This window comes from Salvelinus fontinalis, chromosome 15 (genome assembly GCF_029448725.1).
Source record: "Salvelinus fontinalis isolate EN_2023a chromosome 15, ASM2944872v1, whole genome shotgun sequence".
NCBI classification, from domain to species: Eukaryota; Metazoa; Chordata; class Actinopteri; order Salmoniformes; family Salmonidae; genus Salvelinus; species Salvelinus fontinalis.
This window is the reverse complement of record NC_074679.1, coordinates 24,741,562-24,760,021: the sequence shown is the minus strand read 5'-3', so window position 1 is coordinate 24,760,021 and position 18,460 is coordinate 24,741,562. Positions and strand designations below refer to the sequence as shown.

At 42.3% G+C, this 18,460-nt stretch overlaps 1 protein-coding gene across 4 annotated transcripts in view; it reads right to left on the bottom strand.

The window, feature by feature from the left end:
* The window catches only part of LOC129811614 (dnaJ homolog subfamily C member 17-like), a 57,587-nt gene extending 40,546 nt beyond the window's left edge, over positions 1-17,041 (bottom strand). Inside the window, exon 1 of one of the 4 annotated variants that reach the window (XM_055863058.1) lies at positions 16,811-17,041. In XM_055863058.1, the coding sequence (XP_055719033.1) occupies positions 16,811-16,894 (84 nt within the window). In that variant the 5' untranslated portion in view covers positions 16,895-17,041. Of the gene's footprint in view, positions 1-14,066; positions 14,221-16,810 lie in introns of those variants that run through there. The other 3 variants (XM_055863061.1, XM_055863060.1, XM_055863059.1) reach the window with 3 other exon arrangements.
* Between the last annotated feature and the right edge of the window lie 1,419 nt (positions 17,042-18,460).

Genomic DNA, 18,460 nt, shown 5'->3' with positions numbered 1-18,460 from the left:
TTATCGACACCGACCACTTATCGCAGGCCTTTTGCTGATATCATTCATTACAATAAGTAGCCTATACTAGAGAAATGTGAAGTTTGAAATTAAGTAAGTTTGCTAATGTGGGTGATGTTAATGGGACAATTGATGGCTACAACCGTCAAACTAGTAGTAGTTTAAAGGATAATACAATTTAAAAAACAGATGCAAATTAATGTTTTTAAAGTTATTCTATCATCACTTTATCATTATCTCATCAATTTAGACAATTTATTGAGATACAGATTTTCGTCCATATCACCCAGCTCTAACTTCCAGTCTCAATTCCCTTTCCTTTCCTCTACTAATCAGTCAGTCACTTCCTGCTCTGCTGCCTTTTTTTGTCTCATCCCCTCTCCTGGACCACCCCCTCCTCTCATCATAATCTGTTTCACAGAGTTCAGCACATGGCCAGCACATTGCCTCAGCCGAGGAGTGAGTCAGCGGCAGATGTCGTGTTGAGCAGTGAGATGAGCGACATGAGGAGCTCCTGAGTTACACAGCACTGCCACTGCCCAAGAGAAACACCCGGCCAGCTGAAGAGGTCAGGTCGTGTCTTCAACTCACATAGCGGATTTTGCCATCATCAGACCAATTTAATAGGATTACGTGTCTCTGTCATTGTGTAAGGTCAAAGTAGGTTTCTCCAGCTGTCTCGACATCTAAAGAGCTCTTAAACAAGTGCAACCCGTCAACAAGGCCGCTGTGCTGAAAAGCATTCACGCTAGAAATTGTAACACTGCCAGTCAATCAAATCCTTCCGAGAGTGGCTACCTCACCTCCCTGGGGGAGGGGGAGGAAGAGATCCCCTCTGTGTTAATAACAGCCCATTTGGTGAATGCGTACCTCCCCCCGCCTCATCTCTCTATCCCTCATCTACTGCTGGCACATGAATACTTCTCCCCCAGCTCGGAATTTAGTTAAATAATACATGATTGCTCCCATCAATGCAGTAACACGCAAGCCCTAATTGAGGTAGAACCAGGATCCAAGTTTAGAGTCTGCTAATTCAGTGCTAAGTGAGAGTAGAAATCTCAGATTGAGTAACAGGTCCTCCCTGAATGAGGAGGGTCAATAACTGTGCCAACTACGAGCCTACCGCTCATTACAGTTTTTTCCAGTGCTGGATATCCTAAATCAATTATGAGAGAAAGACCTCTTAAAGGATCCAATGAACCATAAGACTAATGAGGCCCAAGCTAGAATCCAGCCCATCCCTCACTCCTAAGCAGTGGGCTACTGTTCTTTACTTGCAGTACCAGCAGGCACACCGTAGCCCAATGGTTGGTGCCTGATGAAATCAAGCACTCTCTGCCACCCGCTGCCTGCCACAGTCTTTACTGCATGCCCACACCTTGTCCTAATTACCCCAGTCTGTGGTGACTATTACAGCTGACAACTGGCCCCAGCAACCACAGCACTGCCCCAGCAGGGCCCCAACAGGACCCACATGGGTGGTTGATTAGGTAGCTGCCTGCTTTGCCATGGGGCCATCCTCCTTAATTACACTTATCTGGCCTTTATAGGAAATTATCAGCTAAAGAAAAAGATAGAGGGAGGGTAAGAAGGAGAAGGAGTACAAGGGAAAAACAAAACAAAACGATAAGAGCTACAGAGCATAGAGTGGAAATAGAGTGGAAACTGTGTGTGCGTGCGTGCGTCTGCCTAGTAAGATATAATTGTAGTTCAACTCCCAAAATGTGCACTGAACTATGCTCGCCTGACAGGAACATTTGTTTGGGACAGTGATACAATTAGCGTGAGTGGGGCCTGCCAAGGGCCAGCTGAGTTACCCACCCAAGGAAAGTGTCTTCTTCTACATGGATGCAGGCGGCAGAGCACAAGGGTAGGATAAGTGTCACTCTATTCCCCCTCACTCCTTCAGCTAGCTACGCTACAGTACCATGAGTTACAGCTGTTTGTGCCATGGAGCCCAAACGTTACTGCAGTCAGGGCGCCAGACACGAAGAGCAATAGGAATGAGAGGAATGAGCTCCACATGCAATCGCTGCGTGTCATGATAACGTCCACAAAGACTTCTGCTGGTGAATGTCTGAACAGAACTCAGACAGCTAGATTGTGTCCACATATAAAACAGTCACGCTATATTGTGCTTTATTAGCCAACAGAAATAGCACCAGCAAGCCACATACAGTTGCTAAATCTTATTGAATTTGATTGTGCCTAAACTGTGTACAGTCTTTTCCCTTCTTCTGCTCTTAGTAAGTAAACCAGCCACTTGTTTATCCCTGCTGATATGCATGACAATGTGGCTGAAAAGTGATAGCTAGCCTGTTTAACTGCGCAAAAGGAACTCCCAAGCTAACAACGAACATTCCCACAACTTTAGAGAATGTTCCCTTAAGAGTCACATTAGATTATTAATTAACAATTTCATAGGAATGTTCCAGTGATGTGCTAGGAATGTTTACGAGAGACCATTCCCTTAATGTCCAATTTAAATTACCCAGAACGTGGTTAACATGTTCTCAGAACTTAAGATATTAACTAGCTGTCGCCATTGGCGTCGGCTAACGGGGATCATAATAAATCTAGACACGTTTCATGGGAATATTGCAAGAACATTCATGTGTCCAGTTCTGTGGGTTAGGAGAATATTCCATCAATGTCCAACCAAACACACACAGAACATGGTTGCCATGTTCTCAAAACATAAGATATTAACATTCTAGACACGTTTCTTGGGAAAGTTGCAAAAGCATGTTTATAAAAAAGTATACACTACCGTTCAAAAGTTTGGGGTCACTTAGAAATTCTTGTTTTTGAAAGAAAATCTATTTTTTAACATCTATTAAAATAACATCAAACTGATCAGAAATACAGTGTAGACATTGTTAATGTTGTAAATGACTATTGAAGCTGGAAACGGCTGTTTTTTAATGGAATATCTACATAGGCGTACAGAGGCCCATTATCAGCAACCATCACTCCAGTGTTCCAATGGCATGTTGTGTTAGCTAATCCAAGTTTATGATTTTAAAAGGCTAATTGATCATTAGAAAACCCGCTTGCAATTATGTTAGCACAGCTGAAAACCTTCTTTAGACTAGTTGAGTATCTGGATCATCAGCATTTGTGGGTTTGATTACAGGCTCAAAATGGCAGCTTCATTAAATAGTACCCGCAAAACACTACTCTCAACGTCAACAGTGAAGAGGTGACTCCGGGAGGCTGGCCTTCTAGGCAGAGTTGCAAAGAAAAGGCTTTCTCTCAGACTGGCCAATAAAAATAAAAAAAGATTAAGATTAAGATGGGCAAAAGAACACAGACACTGGACAGAGGAACTCTGCCTAGAAGGCCAGCATCCCGGAGTCGCCTCTTCACTGTTGACGTTGAGACTGGTATTTTGCGGGTACTATTTAATGAAGCTGCAAGTTGAGGACTTGTGGGGCGTCTGTTTCTCAAACTAGACACTCTAATGTACTTGTCCTCTTGCTCAGTTGCGCACCGGGGCCTCGTACTCCTCTTTCTATTCTGGTTAGAGCCAGTTTGTGCTGTTCTAAGAAGGGAGTAGTACACTGCGTTGTACGAGATCTTCAGTTTCTTGGCAATTTCTCGCATGGAATAGCCTTCATTTCTCAGAACAAGAATAGACTGATGGGTTTCAGAAGAAAGTTATTTTGTTTCTGGTCCTTTTGAGCCTGTAATCAAACCCACAAATGCTGATGCTCAACTAGTCTAAAGAAGGCCAGTTTTATTGCTTCTTTAATCAGAAACAACAGTTTTCAGCTGTGCTAAAAAGGGTTTTCTAATGACCAATTAGCCTTTTAAAATTATAAACTTGGATTAGCTAACACAACGTGCCATTGGAACACAGGAGTGATGGTTGCCGATAATGGGCTTCTGTACACCTATGTAGATATTCCATTAAATATCAGCCGTTTCCAGCTACAATAGTAATTTACAACATAAACAATATCTACACTGTATTTCTGATCAATTTGATGTTATTTTAATGGACCAAAATTTCTAAGTGACCCCAAACTTTTGAACGGTAGTATGTATGTATACACACATCACGTCTTGTTACTGTTGCCGAGCCAATAAAAGCCCTGATTGGTGAACCAATGATCCATTCATAAGTCTTTTTCTGTTGGCAAGGTTTATTGATACTCACACACACAGTGCTTAATATACAGTGTTTTCAATTTACATACTTTACACATTTTGATATACATGATTGCATTTTGCATGTTAAATTAATCAATAATTATTATTCAACATGTCCTCGCCTGGGATGTGAACTCACAACCTCTTTGTTCATGGTACTCTGAACTTCCTGCTACGCCACCATGTCCGTGTAAGGTATCAGTTAAATCTGACTATTTTATTCACTTATTTCAGCAATTTAAGGGAATTCTGTATAGTTGTCCAATGTTTGTGGAGCATATTAACCTGTTTTAATAATACTCCTGAATCACTATTATAAATAAAATATTTCCCTAAGTAAATCTCAGCTCTGTTAAAAGTACACTTCAAAGTGCATTTTCCCTATTGCTTACACCTATCAAGTTGTTTCACATCTACACAAGTGCCTAAGGACTAGGGGTTAGGGTTTCTTCTGGACAGTGCCTAACTATACTGGCCTAATAAGCACATGCTCTAGAGATATCCCTTATTGGGAAAGTGGTTCGGGCGTTAGTCATTGGTGCTGGTGGCCTGGGTTCGAGACACGCTAGGGAAGTCTGTCACATTCTTAGCACTATACACACTCACCATACTGTTTATTAGGTACACCACCCCATTCACGAAAATGGATCGCTCTTAAAGACAGTGAGTCACGTGGCTGTGGCTTGTTATATAAAGCAGGCAGACAGGCGTCGAAGCATTCAGTTACTGTTCGATTGAATGCTAGAATGGGCAAAACGATCCAGTATCTCAGAAACGGCTGCCCTCCTGGGCTTTTCACGCACGATAATGTCTAGGGTTTACCAAGAATGGTGCGACAAACAAAAAACATCCAGTCAGTGGCAGTCCTGTGAGCGAAAACTATGGTGTCATTTCAGTCTCACAATTCAAAGATCGCATGGGGGCATGTCAAGAACGTGGAAAATAATGTTGAGCGCGGGTGGAGAGGGTTCTAAGTTCAGATAAAAATCTTAAGGGCGCAGAGGATCATGTTGAGGAACAGAGATAGTTGAGAGCTCGGACACAAATGTTGATTGGCCAGAAAGTGGCATTGAGAGCAAGAAATGAAGTGTAGAGCACAGCATCTCCCATTTCTCGGTATACTTGCCTGCACCCTCTCGAAATGTAGCTGTGCTTGCGTGAAATGATCTCTGTGTGCCTGCAAATCTACAATGCCATGTTACTCAAATATGATAGCCAGCCTTTTTGTTACAATGCCAGTGATTGGCTCGCTAATCGGAAGGCTGGATCAACATGTTTGCATCTCCAGGTAGCTAACCGTTAGCCACATTGCAACATGGAGGACTTCCCACAAGGCGCTTCTTCTTTAGGTAAGAAAGCTAGCTAGCTAATTCAGCCCAATGCTATATTTCAACGTGTTTTTAATGATCTAATTTATGTAAAGATTTTTTAGTGGATATCTGTACTTGTACAATCAGTAATTCCAGTTTAGCTATAAATATTTTCTGATGTGATGTCATATTTTCTACATTGTAGAATAATAGTGAAGACATCAAAATTATGAAAAAAAACACATATGGAATCATGTAGTAACCAAAAAAGTGTGTAACAAAATATATTTTAGATTCTACAAAGTAGCCACCCTTACACACTCTTGGCATCCTCTCAATCAGCTTCACCTGGACTGCTTTTCCGACAGAAAGAGTTCCCACATGCGCTGAGCACTTGTTGGCTGCTTTTCCTTCACTCTGCGGTACAACTCATCCCAAACCATCTCAATTCGGGTGAGGTCGGGTGATTGCCAGGTCATCTGACGCAGCACTCCATCACTCCCCTTGGTCAAATAGCCCTTACACAGCCTGGAGGTGTGTTGGGTCATTGTCCTGTTGAAAAACAAATGATAGTCCAAATAAGCGCAAACCAGATGGGATGGCGTATCACTGCAGAATGCTGTGGTAGCCATGCTGGTTAAGTGTGCCTTGAATTCTAAATAAATCAAAGACAGTGTCACCAGCAAAGCACCCCCACACCATCACACCTCTTCCCCCATGCTTCAAGGTGGGAACCACACATGCCGAGATCATCCGTTCACCTACTCTGCGTCTCACAAAGACATGGCAGTTGGAACCAAAAATCTAAAATTTGGACCACCGGTCTAATGTCCATTGCTCGTGTTTCTTGGCCCAAGCAAGTATCTTCTTCTTATTGGTGTCCTTTAGTAGTGGTTTCCTTGCAGCAATTCGACCACGAAGGCCTGATTCATGCAGTCTCCTCTGACTGAGATTGCAGCCCAAATAAATGCTTTACAGAGTTCAAGTAACAGACACATCTCAACATCAACTGTTCAGATTAGACTGGGTGAATGAATCATGGTCGAATTGCTGCATAGAAACCACTACTAAGGGACACCAATAAGAATAAGAGGCTTGCATTCTGCACCGATACGCCATCCCATCTGGTTTGCGCTTAGCGGGGCTATCATTTGTTTATCAACAGGACAATGACTCAAAACACACCTCCAGGCTGTGTAGGGCTATTTGACCAATAAGTAGTGATGGAGTGCTGCGTCAGATGACCTGGCCTCCACAATCACCCGACCTCAACCCAATTGAGATGGTTTGGGATGAGTTGGACTGCAGAGTGAAGGAAAAGCAGCCAACAAGTACTCAGCATATGTAGGAACTCCTTCAAGACTGTTGGAAAAGCATTACTCATGAAGCTGCTTGGGAGAATGCCAAGAGTGTGCAAAGCTGTCATCAAGGCAAAGGGTGGCTACTTTGAAGAATCTAAAATATGTTTTGATTAGTTTGATTCCATATGTGTTATTTCATTGTTTTGATGTCATCACTATCATTCTACAATGTAGAAAATAGTAAAAATAAAGAAAAACCCTTGAATGTGTAGGTGTGTCCAAACTTTTGACTGGTACTGTATATTGCTAAGAATGTGAAAGTATGGTGACTCCCCAAGCGGGTCTCGAACCCAGGCCACCAACACTGTATAAATTAACATGCACAACGTAATCATGCATGTCAAAGGGTCAAATATGTAAGTTGAAAAGACTATGTTGAAAAGACTATGTTAAAAGCACTGTTTGTGTGTGTGTGTGTGTGTGTGTGTGTGTATATCCCTAACCTTGCACAGTCAAAAAAAAAGCTTTGAATGGATCAGTGTTTCACCAACCAGGGTCTTGATGGGCTTGGGGGGGGGCGTGTCGTTGGGACCATCAGGCAACGTCCTGACAACTGATACACAGAAATGTTCTTGCATCATTCCCATGAAACGTGTCTAGAACATAAATATGTTACATTCTGAGAACATGGCAACCACGTTCTGTGTATGTTTGGTGGGACATTGATGGAATATTCTCCTAACACTCAGAAAACGGGACACTCAAACAGAAGAACATTATGGGTAATATACCAATTCTAGGGAGAACGGGTTTTTTTTTAAATCTGGGTCCAGATAACGAGTCACTCGGTGACGTGCATAAACAACAGGTTCCGAGCTACCAACTCCAGCTCCCTGGCTATAATATCAGCAACCCAAAATGAGAGGAATTTCGATACCAGAGATAACGACAGATCATTCAAACCAGGAGGAGTAACAGGAAGCCGGGATACGTCAGGGAATGGTTTACAAGTTGTGGTAAGCCCACATTAACATGTTCCTGGAGGGGTATTTCCTCTCTCAATGATAAACAGCAGTCCTGCTGGTGTAGCATTGGGCAAAAACAACTGCGACAAAGTAGCTGTATTCATAGATTTCACCACTTGTTTTTATGGCCTTCCAGTCTCCACACACTCACTTGTGTACACACTACAGCAAACTATCTATCCTGACCATCAGTAGACCTCACAGAACTTGACTCGCCATTTCGGGGACTCTTTCTGTCAAAGCCACAACCACCAACTTCCCCAACATTCTCCTCTGGGGCGGATGGGACTTTGAAATCCAATTAAGAAATTAAGTTCTTCCCTCAATTTGGCAGCAATGTTAATTTCCTTCTGGCCTGCGGATTTTGAGAGCTGGAAACTTAACAAGAAGGTGGTTGTGAAAATTACTGGATTTAGGGACACACATGTAGGCCTATCACCCATGGAGCATGAATCTGAGCAGGTAAAATGGGACAAGGGAAGGGGAATCTTCCCAGAGTAAACCCAATACCCATGTCTGCACATAAAATCAATCAGACTAACCTGTTACATTCTGTTTCAATTGGGTGGAGCAGCTTTTTGCTTGAGCAAGCAATCAAACATGATACTTGTTGAACATGCAGATTGCAGTACAATTTATGATCTGCAAACAAAAGATATTGAGGCAGATCATTTGTTTCTTGAATTGATCCAAATGCTGGCTCAACCAGTTCTGTTTTGAAATAACTTGAGAGAATAGTGCTGCCAGAGACAGTGGCAACATGATGTATTGGCTAGGTTTATAAGCATGATTTATTATTTCAAAAGACATCTGGTCCAGGTGGTGTTGCCCTGCATCTGCATGTTTCCTTCATATGCTATGCCAGGGGTGTATTCATTACGGAAACAGTTTACCATTTAAGAACCAAATGGAAGCAAACAGCAGAACAAGCGTTTCTATTGGACAAATTCAGGTAGGTCCCTTAGGCTGTTGCGGAGACCGTATTACCGCCACATCGGCAGTCATGACCGCAGTAAAATTGCACGTTACCATTGAGTCACGATAATCTCCTACTACGCACTCTGGACATGCTTTGGTAGTACCCAACTTGCTAACTAGCATCAGGTCCTAAGTCTGGTACTCAGGGCTCTATTGTCCCTCTAAGGAAGCACTCTGACATCAATGCAATGGAAATTCACATCAAACACATCAAAACAGTAGGCCTATCATACTTTTTAAACTCACCTCACTGTGATAATCAAGTTGAAGAAAGAAGTTCAACAACAGGTTGAAACAGTGTAAAACATGGTTATTGTGGATGTTGTTTCGAAGCCTAACACAACAGACAGTGCTTTCTAAGGTCATAATTAATCATAAAAAAACATCCATATGCATATTAGAGCTTATGCATATGCAAGACTTATGAGCCCAAGCACGAAAAAAAAATGAATTAAAACTATGATTGTGCCATTATACAATACATAGCCTACCGCACATTATACATGGAAGAAAAACATAAATCAAAATTGATTAAAGAAATGTCTGGTACATAATTGGTCTAGCCTATACTCCAAAATTAAACAAATTTGAGTCATCTCCTTTGAGTGAGGACTGTATTATTATGCATACTGAATGGACTGGTTACCTTGTGCACCAAAATGTATATCCATGATTCTGGTAGAGGACATAGCCCTAGGCGATGCTGTTGGTTTATTGATTATGCAGGGTGGCTTACTGTTAAGACTACAATTAGTGAATTTGTATTTGATTTAGAGTAGCCTAGTAATAGGGACTTTTATTTTCAGAATTAATTGAGTGACACATTATCTTCAGCTATACAGAATCTCACCACCATGCATTTCCATCTCCTCCTCTCGCTCCTTTATTCCCTTCTTCAGCGCGCAGACGGATTGTAAACAGTTTAGTGAAATATGTTTAGTTGCGAAAACTTGTTACTATTGATGTTCCCGAACAGACTTCACTTGGTTTCCCAAATTAAGCACTGGGTAGCTTCAGGAACAAGATTTGAAAGCCCATGACATACAGAGTTTGGGCGGAATATCAACAGTCGGGCAGCGAGACCATGCTCTTCAAACAGTGCTTGATACGTGGAGTGAAAGTGTTCTTATACACTATATACAGTGGGGCAAAAAAGTATTTAGTCAGCCACCAATTGTGCAAGTTCTCCCACTTAAAAGGATGAGAGAGGCCTGTAATTTTCATCAAAGGTACACTTCAACTATGACAGACAAAATGAGAAAAACAATTCCAGAAAATCACATTGTAGGATTTTTAATGAATTTATTTGCAAATTATGGTGGAAAATAAGTACTTGGTCACCTACAAACAAGGAAGATTTCTGGCTCTCACAGACCTGTAACTTCTTCTTTAAGAGGCTCCTCTGTCCTCCACTCTTTACCTGTATTACTGGCACCTGTTTGAACTTGTTATCAGTATAAAAGACGCCTGTCCACAAGCTCAAACAGTCACACTCCAAACTCTACTATGGCCAAGACCAAAGAGCTGTCAAAGGACACCAGAAACAAAATTGTAGACCTGCACCAGGCTGGGAAGACTGAATCTGCAATAGGTAAGCAGCTTGGTTTGAAGAAATCAACTGTGGGCGCAATTATTAGGAAATGGAAGACATACAAGACCACTGATAATCTCCCTCGATCTGGAGCTCCATGCAAGATCTCACCCCGTGGGGTCAAAATGATCACAAGGACGGTGAGCAAAAATCCCAGAACCACACGGGGGGACCTAGTGAATGACCTGCAGAGAGCTGGGACCAAAGTAACAAAGCCTACCATCAGTAACACACTACGCCGCCAGGGACTCAAATCCTGCAGTGCCAGACGTGTCCCCCTGCTTAAGCCAGTACATGTCCAGGCCCGTCTGAAGTTTGCTAGAGAGCATTTGGATGATCCAGAAGAAGATTGGGAGAATGTCATATGGTCAGATGAAACCAAAATAGAACTTTTTTGGTAAAAACTCAACACGTCGTGTTTCCACCATAATTTTCAAATAAATTCATTAAAAATCCTACAATGTGATTTTCTGGATTTTCTTTTCTCATTTTGTCTGTCATAGTTGAAGTGTACCTATGATGAAAATTACAGGCCTCTCATCTTTTTAAGTGGGAGAACTTGCACAATTGGTGGCTGACTAAATACTTTTTTGCCCCACTGTATAGAAAAGTATGTGGACACCCATTCAAATTAGTGGATTCGGCTATTTCTGCAACACCCGTTGCTGACAGGTGTATAAAAATCGAGCACACAGACATGAAATCTCCATAGACAAACTTTGAAGATGGCGCCAACGGAGATGGCAGCTTCGCGACTAGCTCTTAGAAAACTTTGCAGGAAACTTTGCCACGGCCGTTGACATCCCACCTCAACGGCCCTCAAAGGACTTCACTGGACTTTATGCAAACTGGAAACCACATATCCTGAGGATGCATTTATTGCAGCTGGGGATTTTAACAAAGCAAATCTGAGGACTAGGCTGCCGAAGCTCTATCAACATATCGACCGTACTACTCGCGCTGCTAAGACTCTCGACAATTGCTATTCAAACTTCCGGAATGCTTACAAGGCCCTCCCCCGACCTCCTTTCGGCAAATCTGACCACATCTCCATCTTGCTCCTCCCGTCATATAGGCAGAACCTCAAACAGGAAGTACCCGTGCTTCAAACTATTCAACACTGGTCTGACCAAACGGAATCCACGCTTCAGAATTGTTTTGATCAAGTGGACTGGGATATGTCCCATGTAGCTTGCGAAAATAATCTAGACGCATACACGGATACGGTGACTGAGTTTATAAGGAAGTGTATTGAAGATGTAGTACCCACTGTGAAAATTAAAACCTACCCTAACCAGAAACCGTGAATAGATGGTAGCATTCGCACGAAACGGAAATCATGAACCACTGCATTTAACCATGGCAAGGTGACTGGTAATAAGGCAGAATATAAACAGTGCAGTTATTCACTACGCAAGGCAATCAAACAAGCTAAACGTCAGTATAGAGATAAAGTGGAGTCGCAATTCAACGGCTCAGAAACGAGACGTATGTGGCAGGGACTACAGACAATCACGGACTACAAAAGGAAAACCAGCCACGTCGCCGACGTCTTGCTTCCGGACAGGCTAAACACATTCTTTGCACGCTTTGAGGATAGCACAGTGCCACCGACGCGGCCTGATACCAAGGACTGTGGGCTCTCCTTCTCCGTGGCAGACGTGAGTAAAACCCTCGCAAGGCTGCTGGCCCAGACGGCATCTCTAGCCGCGTCCTCAGAGCATGCGAGACCAGCTGGCTGGTGTGTTCACGGACATATTCAATCTCTCTCTATCCCAGTCTGTTGTCCCCACATGCTTCAAGATGGCCACCATTGTTGTTGTACCCAAGAAAGCTAAGGTAACTGAACTAAATGACTAGCACTCACTTCTGTCATCACAAAGTGCTTTGAGAGACTAGTCAAGGATCATATTACCTCTACCTTACCTGCCACCCTAGACCCACTTTGATTTTCTTACCACCCCAATAGATCCACAGATGATGCAATCGCCATCACCCTGCAAACTGCCCTATTCAATCTGCACAAGAGGAATACCTATGTAAGAATGTTGTTTATTGACTATAGCTCAGCATTCAACACCATAGTACCCTCCAAGCTCATCATTAAGCTTGAGGCCCTGGGTCTGAACCCGGCCCTGTGCAACTGGGTCTTGGACTTCCTGATGGGCCGACCCCCAGGTGGTGAAGGTAGGAAGCATCCCCTCCACTCCGCTGATCCTCAACACTGGGGCCCCACAAGGGTGCGTGCTCAGCCCCCTCCTGTACTCCCTGTTCAACCATGACTGCGTGGCCAAGCACACCTCTAACTCAGTCATCAAGTTAGCAGATGACACAACAGTAGTAGGCTTGATTACCAACAATGACGAGACAGCCTACAGGGAGGAGGTGAGGGCCCTGGGAGTGTGGTGCCAGGAAAATAACCTCTCACTCAACGTCAACAAAACAAAGGAGATGATTGTGGACTCAGGAAACAGCAGAGGGTGCACCCCCCTATCTACATCAACGGGACCGCAGTAGAGAAGGAAAGCTTCAAGTTCCTTGGCGTACACATCACTGACAAACTGAAATGGACCACCCACACAGACAGTGTGGTGAAGAAGGTGCAACAGAGCCTCTTCAACCTCAGGAGGCTGAAGAAATTTGGCTTGTCACCTAACACCCTCAAACTTTTACAGACGCACAATTGAAAGCATCCTGTCGGGCTGTATCACCGCCTGGTACGGCAACTGCCCCCCCCCCCCCCCGCAACCGCAAGGCTCTCCAGAGGGTTGTGTGGTCTGACCAACGCATTAGCAGAGGGAAACTACTCACCCTCCAGGAGACCTACAGCACCCGATGTCACAGGAAGGCCAAAAAGATCATCAAGGACATCAACCACCCGAGCCACTGCCTGTTCACCTGGCTATCATCTAAAAGGCAAGGTCAGTACAGGCGCATCAAAGCTGGGACCAGGAGACTGAAAAACAGCTTCTATCAAGGCCATCAGACTGTTAAACAGCCATCATTAGCACATTAGAGGCTGCTGCCTATTAGGCATACACTAGAAATCACTGGCCACTTTAAGGAATGGAACACTAGTCACTTTAATAATGTTTACATGTCTGGCATTACTCATCTCATATGTATATACTGTATTCTTTTCAACTGTATCTTAGTCCGGTTCCGCTCTGACATCGCTCGTCCATATGTATATAGTCTTAATTAATTCCTACTTAGATGTGTGTATAGGGTATATGTTGTGTAATTTGTTAGATATTACTTGTTAGATATTACTGCACTGTCGGAGCTAGAAGCACAAGCATTTCGCTACACCCACAATAACATCTGCTAATCACATGTAGGTGACCAATCAAATTTGTTTTGACAGCAGAATGACCTTACTGAAGAGCTCAGTGACTTTCAACATGGCACCGTCATATTATGCCACCTTTCCAACAAGTAAGTTCGTAAAATTTCTGCTGTACTAGAGCTGTCCCGGACAACTGTAGGTGCTGTGAAGTGAAGTGATAGGCCGGCCACACAAGCTCACAGAAAGGGACCACCAAGTGCTGAAGCACAGAGTGCGTAAAAATCATCTTTTCTCGGTTTCAACACTCACTACCTAGTTCCAAACTGCCTCGATGCAACGTCAACACAAGAACTTTGTCAGGAGCTTCATGAAATGGGTTTCTATGGCTGAGCAGCCGCACACAAGCGCCAAGATTACCATGTGCAATGCAGGCGTCGACTGGAGTGCTGTAAAGCTCACCGCCATTGAACTCTGGAGCAGTGGAAACGCGTTATCTGGAGTGATGAATCACGCGTCACCATCTGGCAGTCCGATGGACAAATCTGGGTTTGGCAGATGCCAGGAGAACGCTACCTGCCCGAAAACATAGTGCCAATGGTAAAGTTTGGTAGAGGAAGAATAATGGTCTGGGGCTGTTTTTCATGGTTTGGGATAGGCCCCCTTAGTTCCAATGAAGGGAAATCTTAATGCTACAGCATACAATGACATTCTAGACAATTCTGTGCTTCCAACTTTGTGGAAACAGTTTGGGATGGCCCTTTCCTGTTTCAGCATGCATAACAATGTCCCCATGCACAAAGCGAGGTCCATACAGAAATGGTTTGTCGAGATCAGTGTGGTAGAACTTGACTGGCCTGCACAGAGTCCTGACCTCAACCCCATCAAACTTATTTTACATATTAGTAAAGACAAGATTAAATTGAGAATAGTTTGATGGGTGAAAATATGATCACTTGATAAGAGAACAGTTGTCCGCCTGAGGCAAGCAGAGTGCAAGCTTTTGTTGCTACTTTCTCAAATCATCAATAGGCTATAGTCGCATTATGCAGCCCATATACGTTTTAATTTCTAAGGTTTGTATAATTCACAACTAAAGTTGCTAAATAACTCAAAATCCAGCATATAGGACCTGTGTCAAATTATCAACATAGCCACTTTATATGCGCACTCGCTCTGTAAAGGGAAAAATATTCTTTCTATTTTAATAAGCTAAATTTGTTTATATTCTTTTTATTATTTAATCTGACAAAATAATAGCACTCATAAGCATATCTTGTCAGCTAAATGAACAAGCCTACAGCCTATGGCATGGGAGCATAGCCAGATAACATAGGCCTACAGTAGGCAAACTCTTTCTGTTCTTCTGAAATACATTTTCTTTATATCATGTTTCTTTAGATCTGACTGAAATAAATAATGGATTTATATTAAATAGATTAGACTATTTTTAAATGCAGATGTTCCAAAGGTGGACATCAGCGGCTAGTATGTGGGGAGGCCTGAAGATGCTAAACGTGTTTTTGGGTCAAGGTCAATTACCGTGAGACCGGTAGTCTTTTGCATGACAATAACCTGCAGACAAAATTTTATGACCGCCGCAGCCCTATCAAAAGTCCCTCCCTGTTCCGTTTGCTTCCGTTTGAGAAACGTTTTGCAACAGAATCTGCGGGATGAATAGATCCCTGCAGCATCCCAATCAGTGGAGTAAAGTACTTAAGTAAAAATACTTTAAAGTACTACTTAAGTCGTTTTTTTGGGGTATATTTTTGACAAATTTTACTTGAATACATTCCTAAAGAAAATAATTTGCTTTTTACTCCATACATTTTCCCTGACAACCAAAATTACTTGTTACATAATTAATGCTCAGCAGGACAGGAAAATGGTCCAATTCACACACTCATCAAGAGAGCATCCCTGCCTCTGATCTGGCGAACTCACTAAACACAAAAGCTTCATTTGTAAATGATGTTGTTAGACTGTGCCCCTGGATATCCGTAAATCTATATAATAAAATAGTGCCGTCTGTTTTGCTTAATATAAAGGATTTGGGCCTCCCGGGTGGGGCAGTGGTCTAGGGCTGCGCCACCAGAGTCTCTGGGTTCGCGCCCAGGCTGGGCTGGGTTCGCGCCCAGGCTCTGTCGCAGCCGGCTGCAACCGGGAGGTCCGTGGGGCGACGCACAATTGGCATAGCGTCGTCCGGGTTAGGGAGGGTTTGGCCGGTAGGGATATCCTTGTCTCAGTATGTAAAATGTATGCACTCTACTGTAAGTCGCTCTGGATAAGAGCGTCTGCTAAATGACTAAAATGTAAATTTGTAATTTTACTTTTGATACTTAAGTATATTTTAGTCATTACATTTACTTGTGATACTTAAGTATATTTAAAACCAAATACTTTTAGACTTTTACTGAATTTGTATTTTACTGCGTTACTTTCACTTAGTCTTGAGTCACCTTAACAGAAAATATATCTTTACTTTTACTCAAGTATGACAATTGGGTACGTTTTCCACGACTGTTCTGAATCAAAAACGTCATCATTCATAGGACTACTAAATTACATAGAATTGTGAATGGTACTATGCTGCCACTTAGTGGCCATTTGAAGATATTTTACTCGTAGAACACACAGGGCAAGTTGTACCGATGCACCAAGTCTGGAACCAACAGGACTCTGAACAGCTTCTACCCCAAGCCATAAGACTGCTAAACAGTTAACCAAACAGCTACCCCAGACTATCTGCATTGACCTTTTTTGACTGCTGCTACTGTTCATTATCTGTCACTTTATTCCTAGTTTTATGACCATATATACCTCGTACATCGACTCGGTACTGGAACCCCGTGTATATAGCCATGTTATCGTTTTACTCATTGTGTATAATTATTAACGTGTAGTTACGTGTTTTACTTTCAATTATTTATCTATTTTATATCTCTGAAATGTTGGGAAGGGCCCGTAGGTAAGCATTTCACTGTAGTCTACACCTGTTTTTTACGAAGCATGTAACGAATACATTTTATTTGTACTGTACCAACTTCAAAGCAACTAGCTAGCTAAACTACTCATACGCTACAAGGCGTCAAAGTTTAAAAGCATTCTAACGTTGGCTAGCTAGCCTATTTAGAATCTTAGCAAGTTAGCTAGCTATCACTCACCTCTTTCGCCGTCGCAGTGCCTTCTATACCCAGTAGGCCATACAGGTCCATCTGCAAAAGGTCTTTCGCCTTATTTCCTGTCATTTTATCTTTATTTCTTACAATAAAATAACAAAACAAACGTAATATCAACGTCCTGAAGATGTTTGTTGTTGTAGCATTTGGGTTGGAAGTTTTGAACTTTCAACTTTGACGCATCCACTTCCTGAAAACAATGCATCATGGGAGGGGTAGTTAAAGTGCACTAAACAATTTATTACGGACTCGCATGATAATTGTGAAATAAAATTGTAGGTATTGACCTTTGCAAGCATTTTGAATATATGTTTTTTAGTTTGGTATATTCAAATAGTTTTCCTGACTTTAATGTGATCAGTTTCAGATATCATTGTTATATGAAAATTTAGAAAATAATGAAAAAATAAATACACTTTTTGGAGTCAATGTGTTATATGTAAACCGTACCAGACTGGCCATTGTAGTAATATTATATTGGCCAGTCTGGTACAGTATGGTAGTTGGTAGAAGATGGCTCTTGCAATGCCAGGATATTGGTTTCGATTCCAGGGACGACCTGAACGTGAAATGTTTGCCAAATGACTAAGTTGCATTAGATAAAAGTGTCTACTAAATGGCATATATTATATTAACATACATTTGAAACGTGAAATGTTTGCCAAATGACTGTAAGTTGCATTGGATAAAAGTGTCTACTAAATGGCATATATTATATTAATTAACATACATTTGAAAAAACTGTAAAACAAGGGTAACAGAATGATGGCGTCAGAAGAGATGGCTGACGTTTTACGGGCTCATAACCAATTGTGCTATTGTGTGTGTGTGTGTTTTTATTTTTTACATAAGTACAAATTAAGCCACCATTTCTTATGACCGAAAATAGCTTCTGGATATCAGGACAGTGATTACTCACCTCATACTGGACGCTGATTTTTTCTTTAATGAGTCGGACGTGAAGGATTTTCTTCAGACACCCGACAAGGCCCAAATCCCCGTCATTCGCATGAAGAAGAGACGGAGATATCAGGGACGTAGGTCGGGGTGCCTTGTATGGTCCAATTTGTAAGTCGCTCTGGATAAGAGCGTCTGCTAAATGACTTAAATGTAAATGTATGGATCCGACGGCGAGTGAGTAATCCCCCTCTACCATCAGTCCAATTAGCCAACGTGCAATAATTGGATAACACAATGGATGAGCTCCGATCAAGACTATCCTTCGAACAGAATATTAAAAACTGTAATATCTTATGTTTCACCGAGTCGTGGCTGAACAACGACATGGATAACATACAGCTGGCAGAGTTTATGATCCATCGGCAAGATAGAACAGCTGCCTCCGGTAAGACAAGGGGTGGCGGTCTGTGTCCATTTGAAAATAATAGCTGGTGCATGAAATCCAATATTAAGGAAGTCTCAAGGTTTTGCTCACCTGAAGTAGAGTTTCACATGATAAGCTGTAGACCATACTATTTACCAAGAGTTTTCATCTATATTTTTCGTGGCTGTATATTTATATACATTTATTTTTATATTTTTATTTCACCACAAACCGATGCTGGCACTAAGATGGCACTAACAAGCTGTATAAGGCCATAAGCAAACAAGAAAATGCTCATCCAGAGGCGGCGC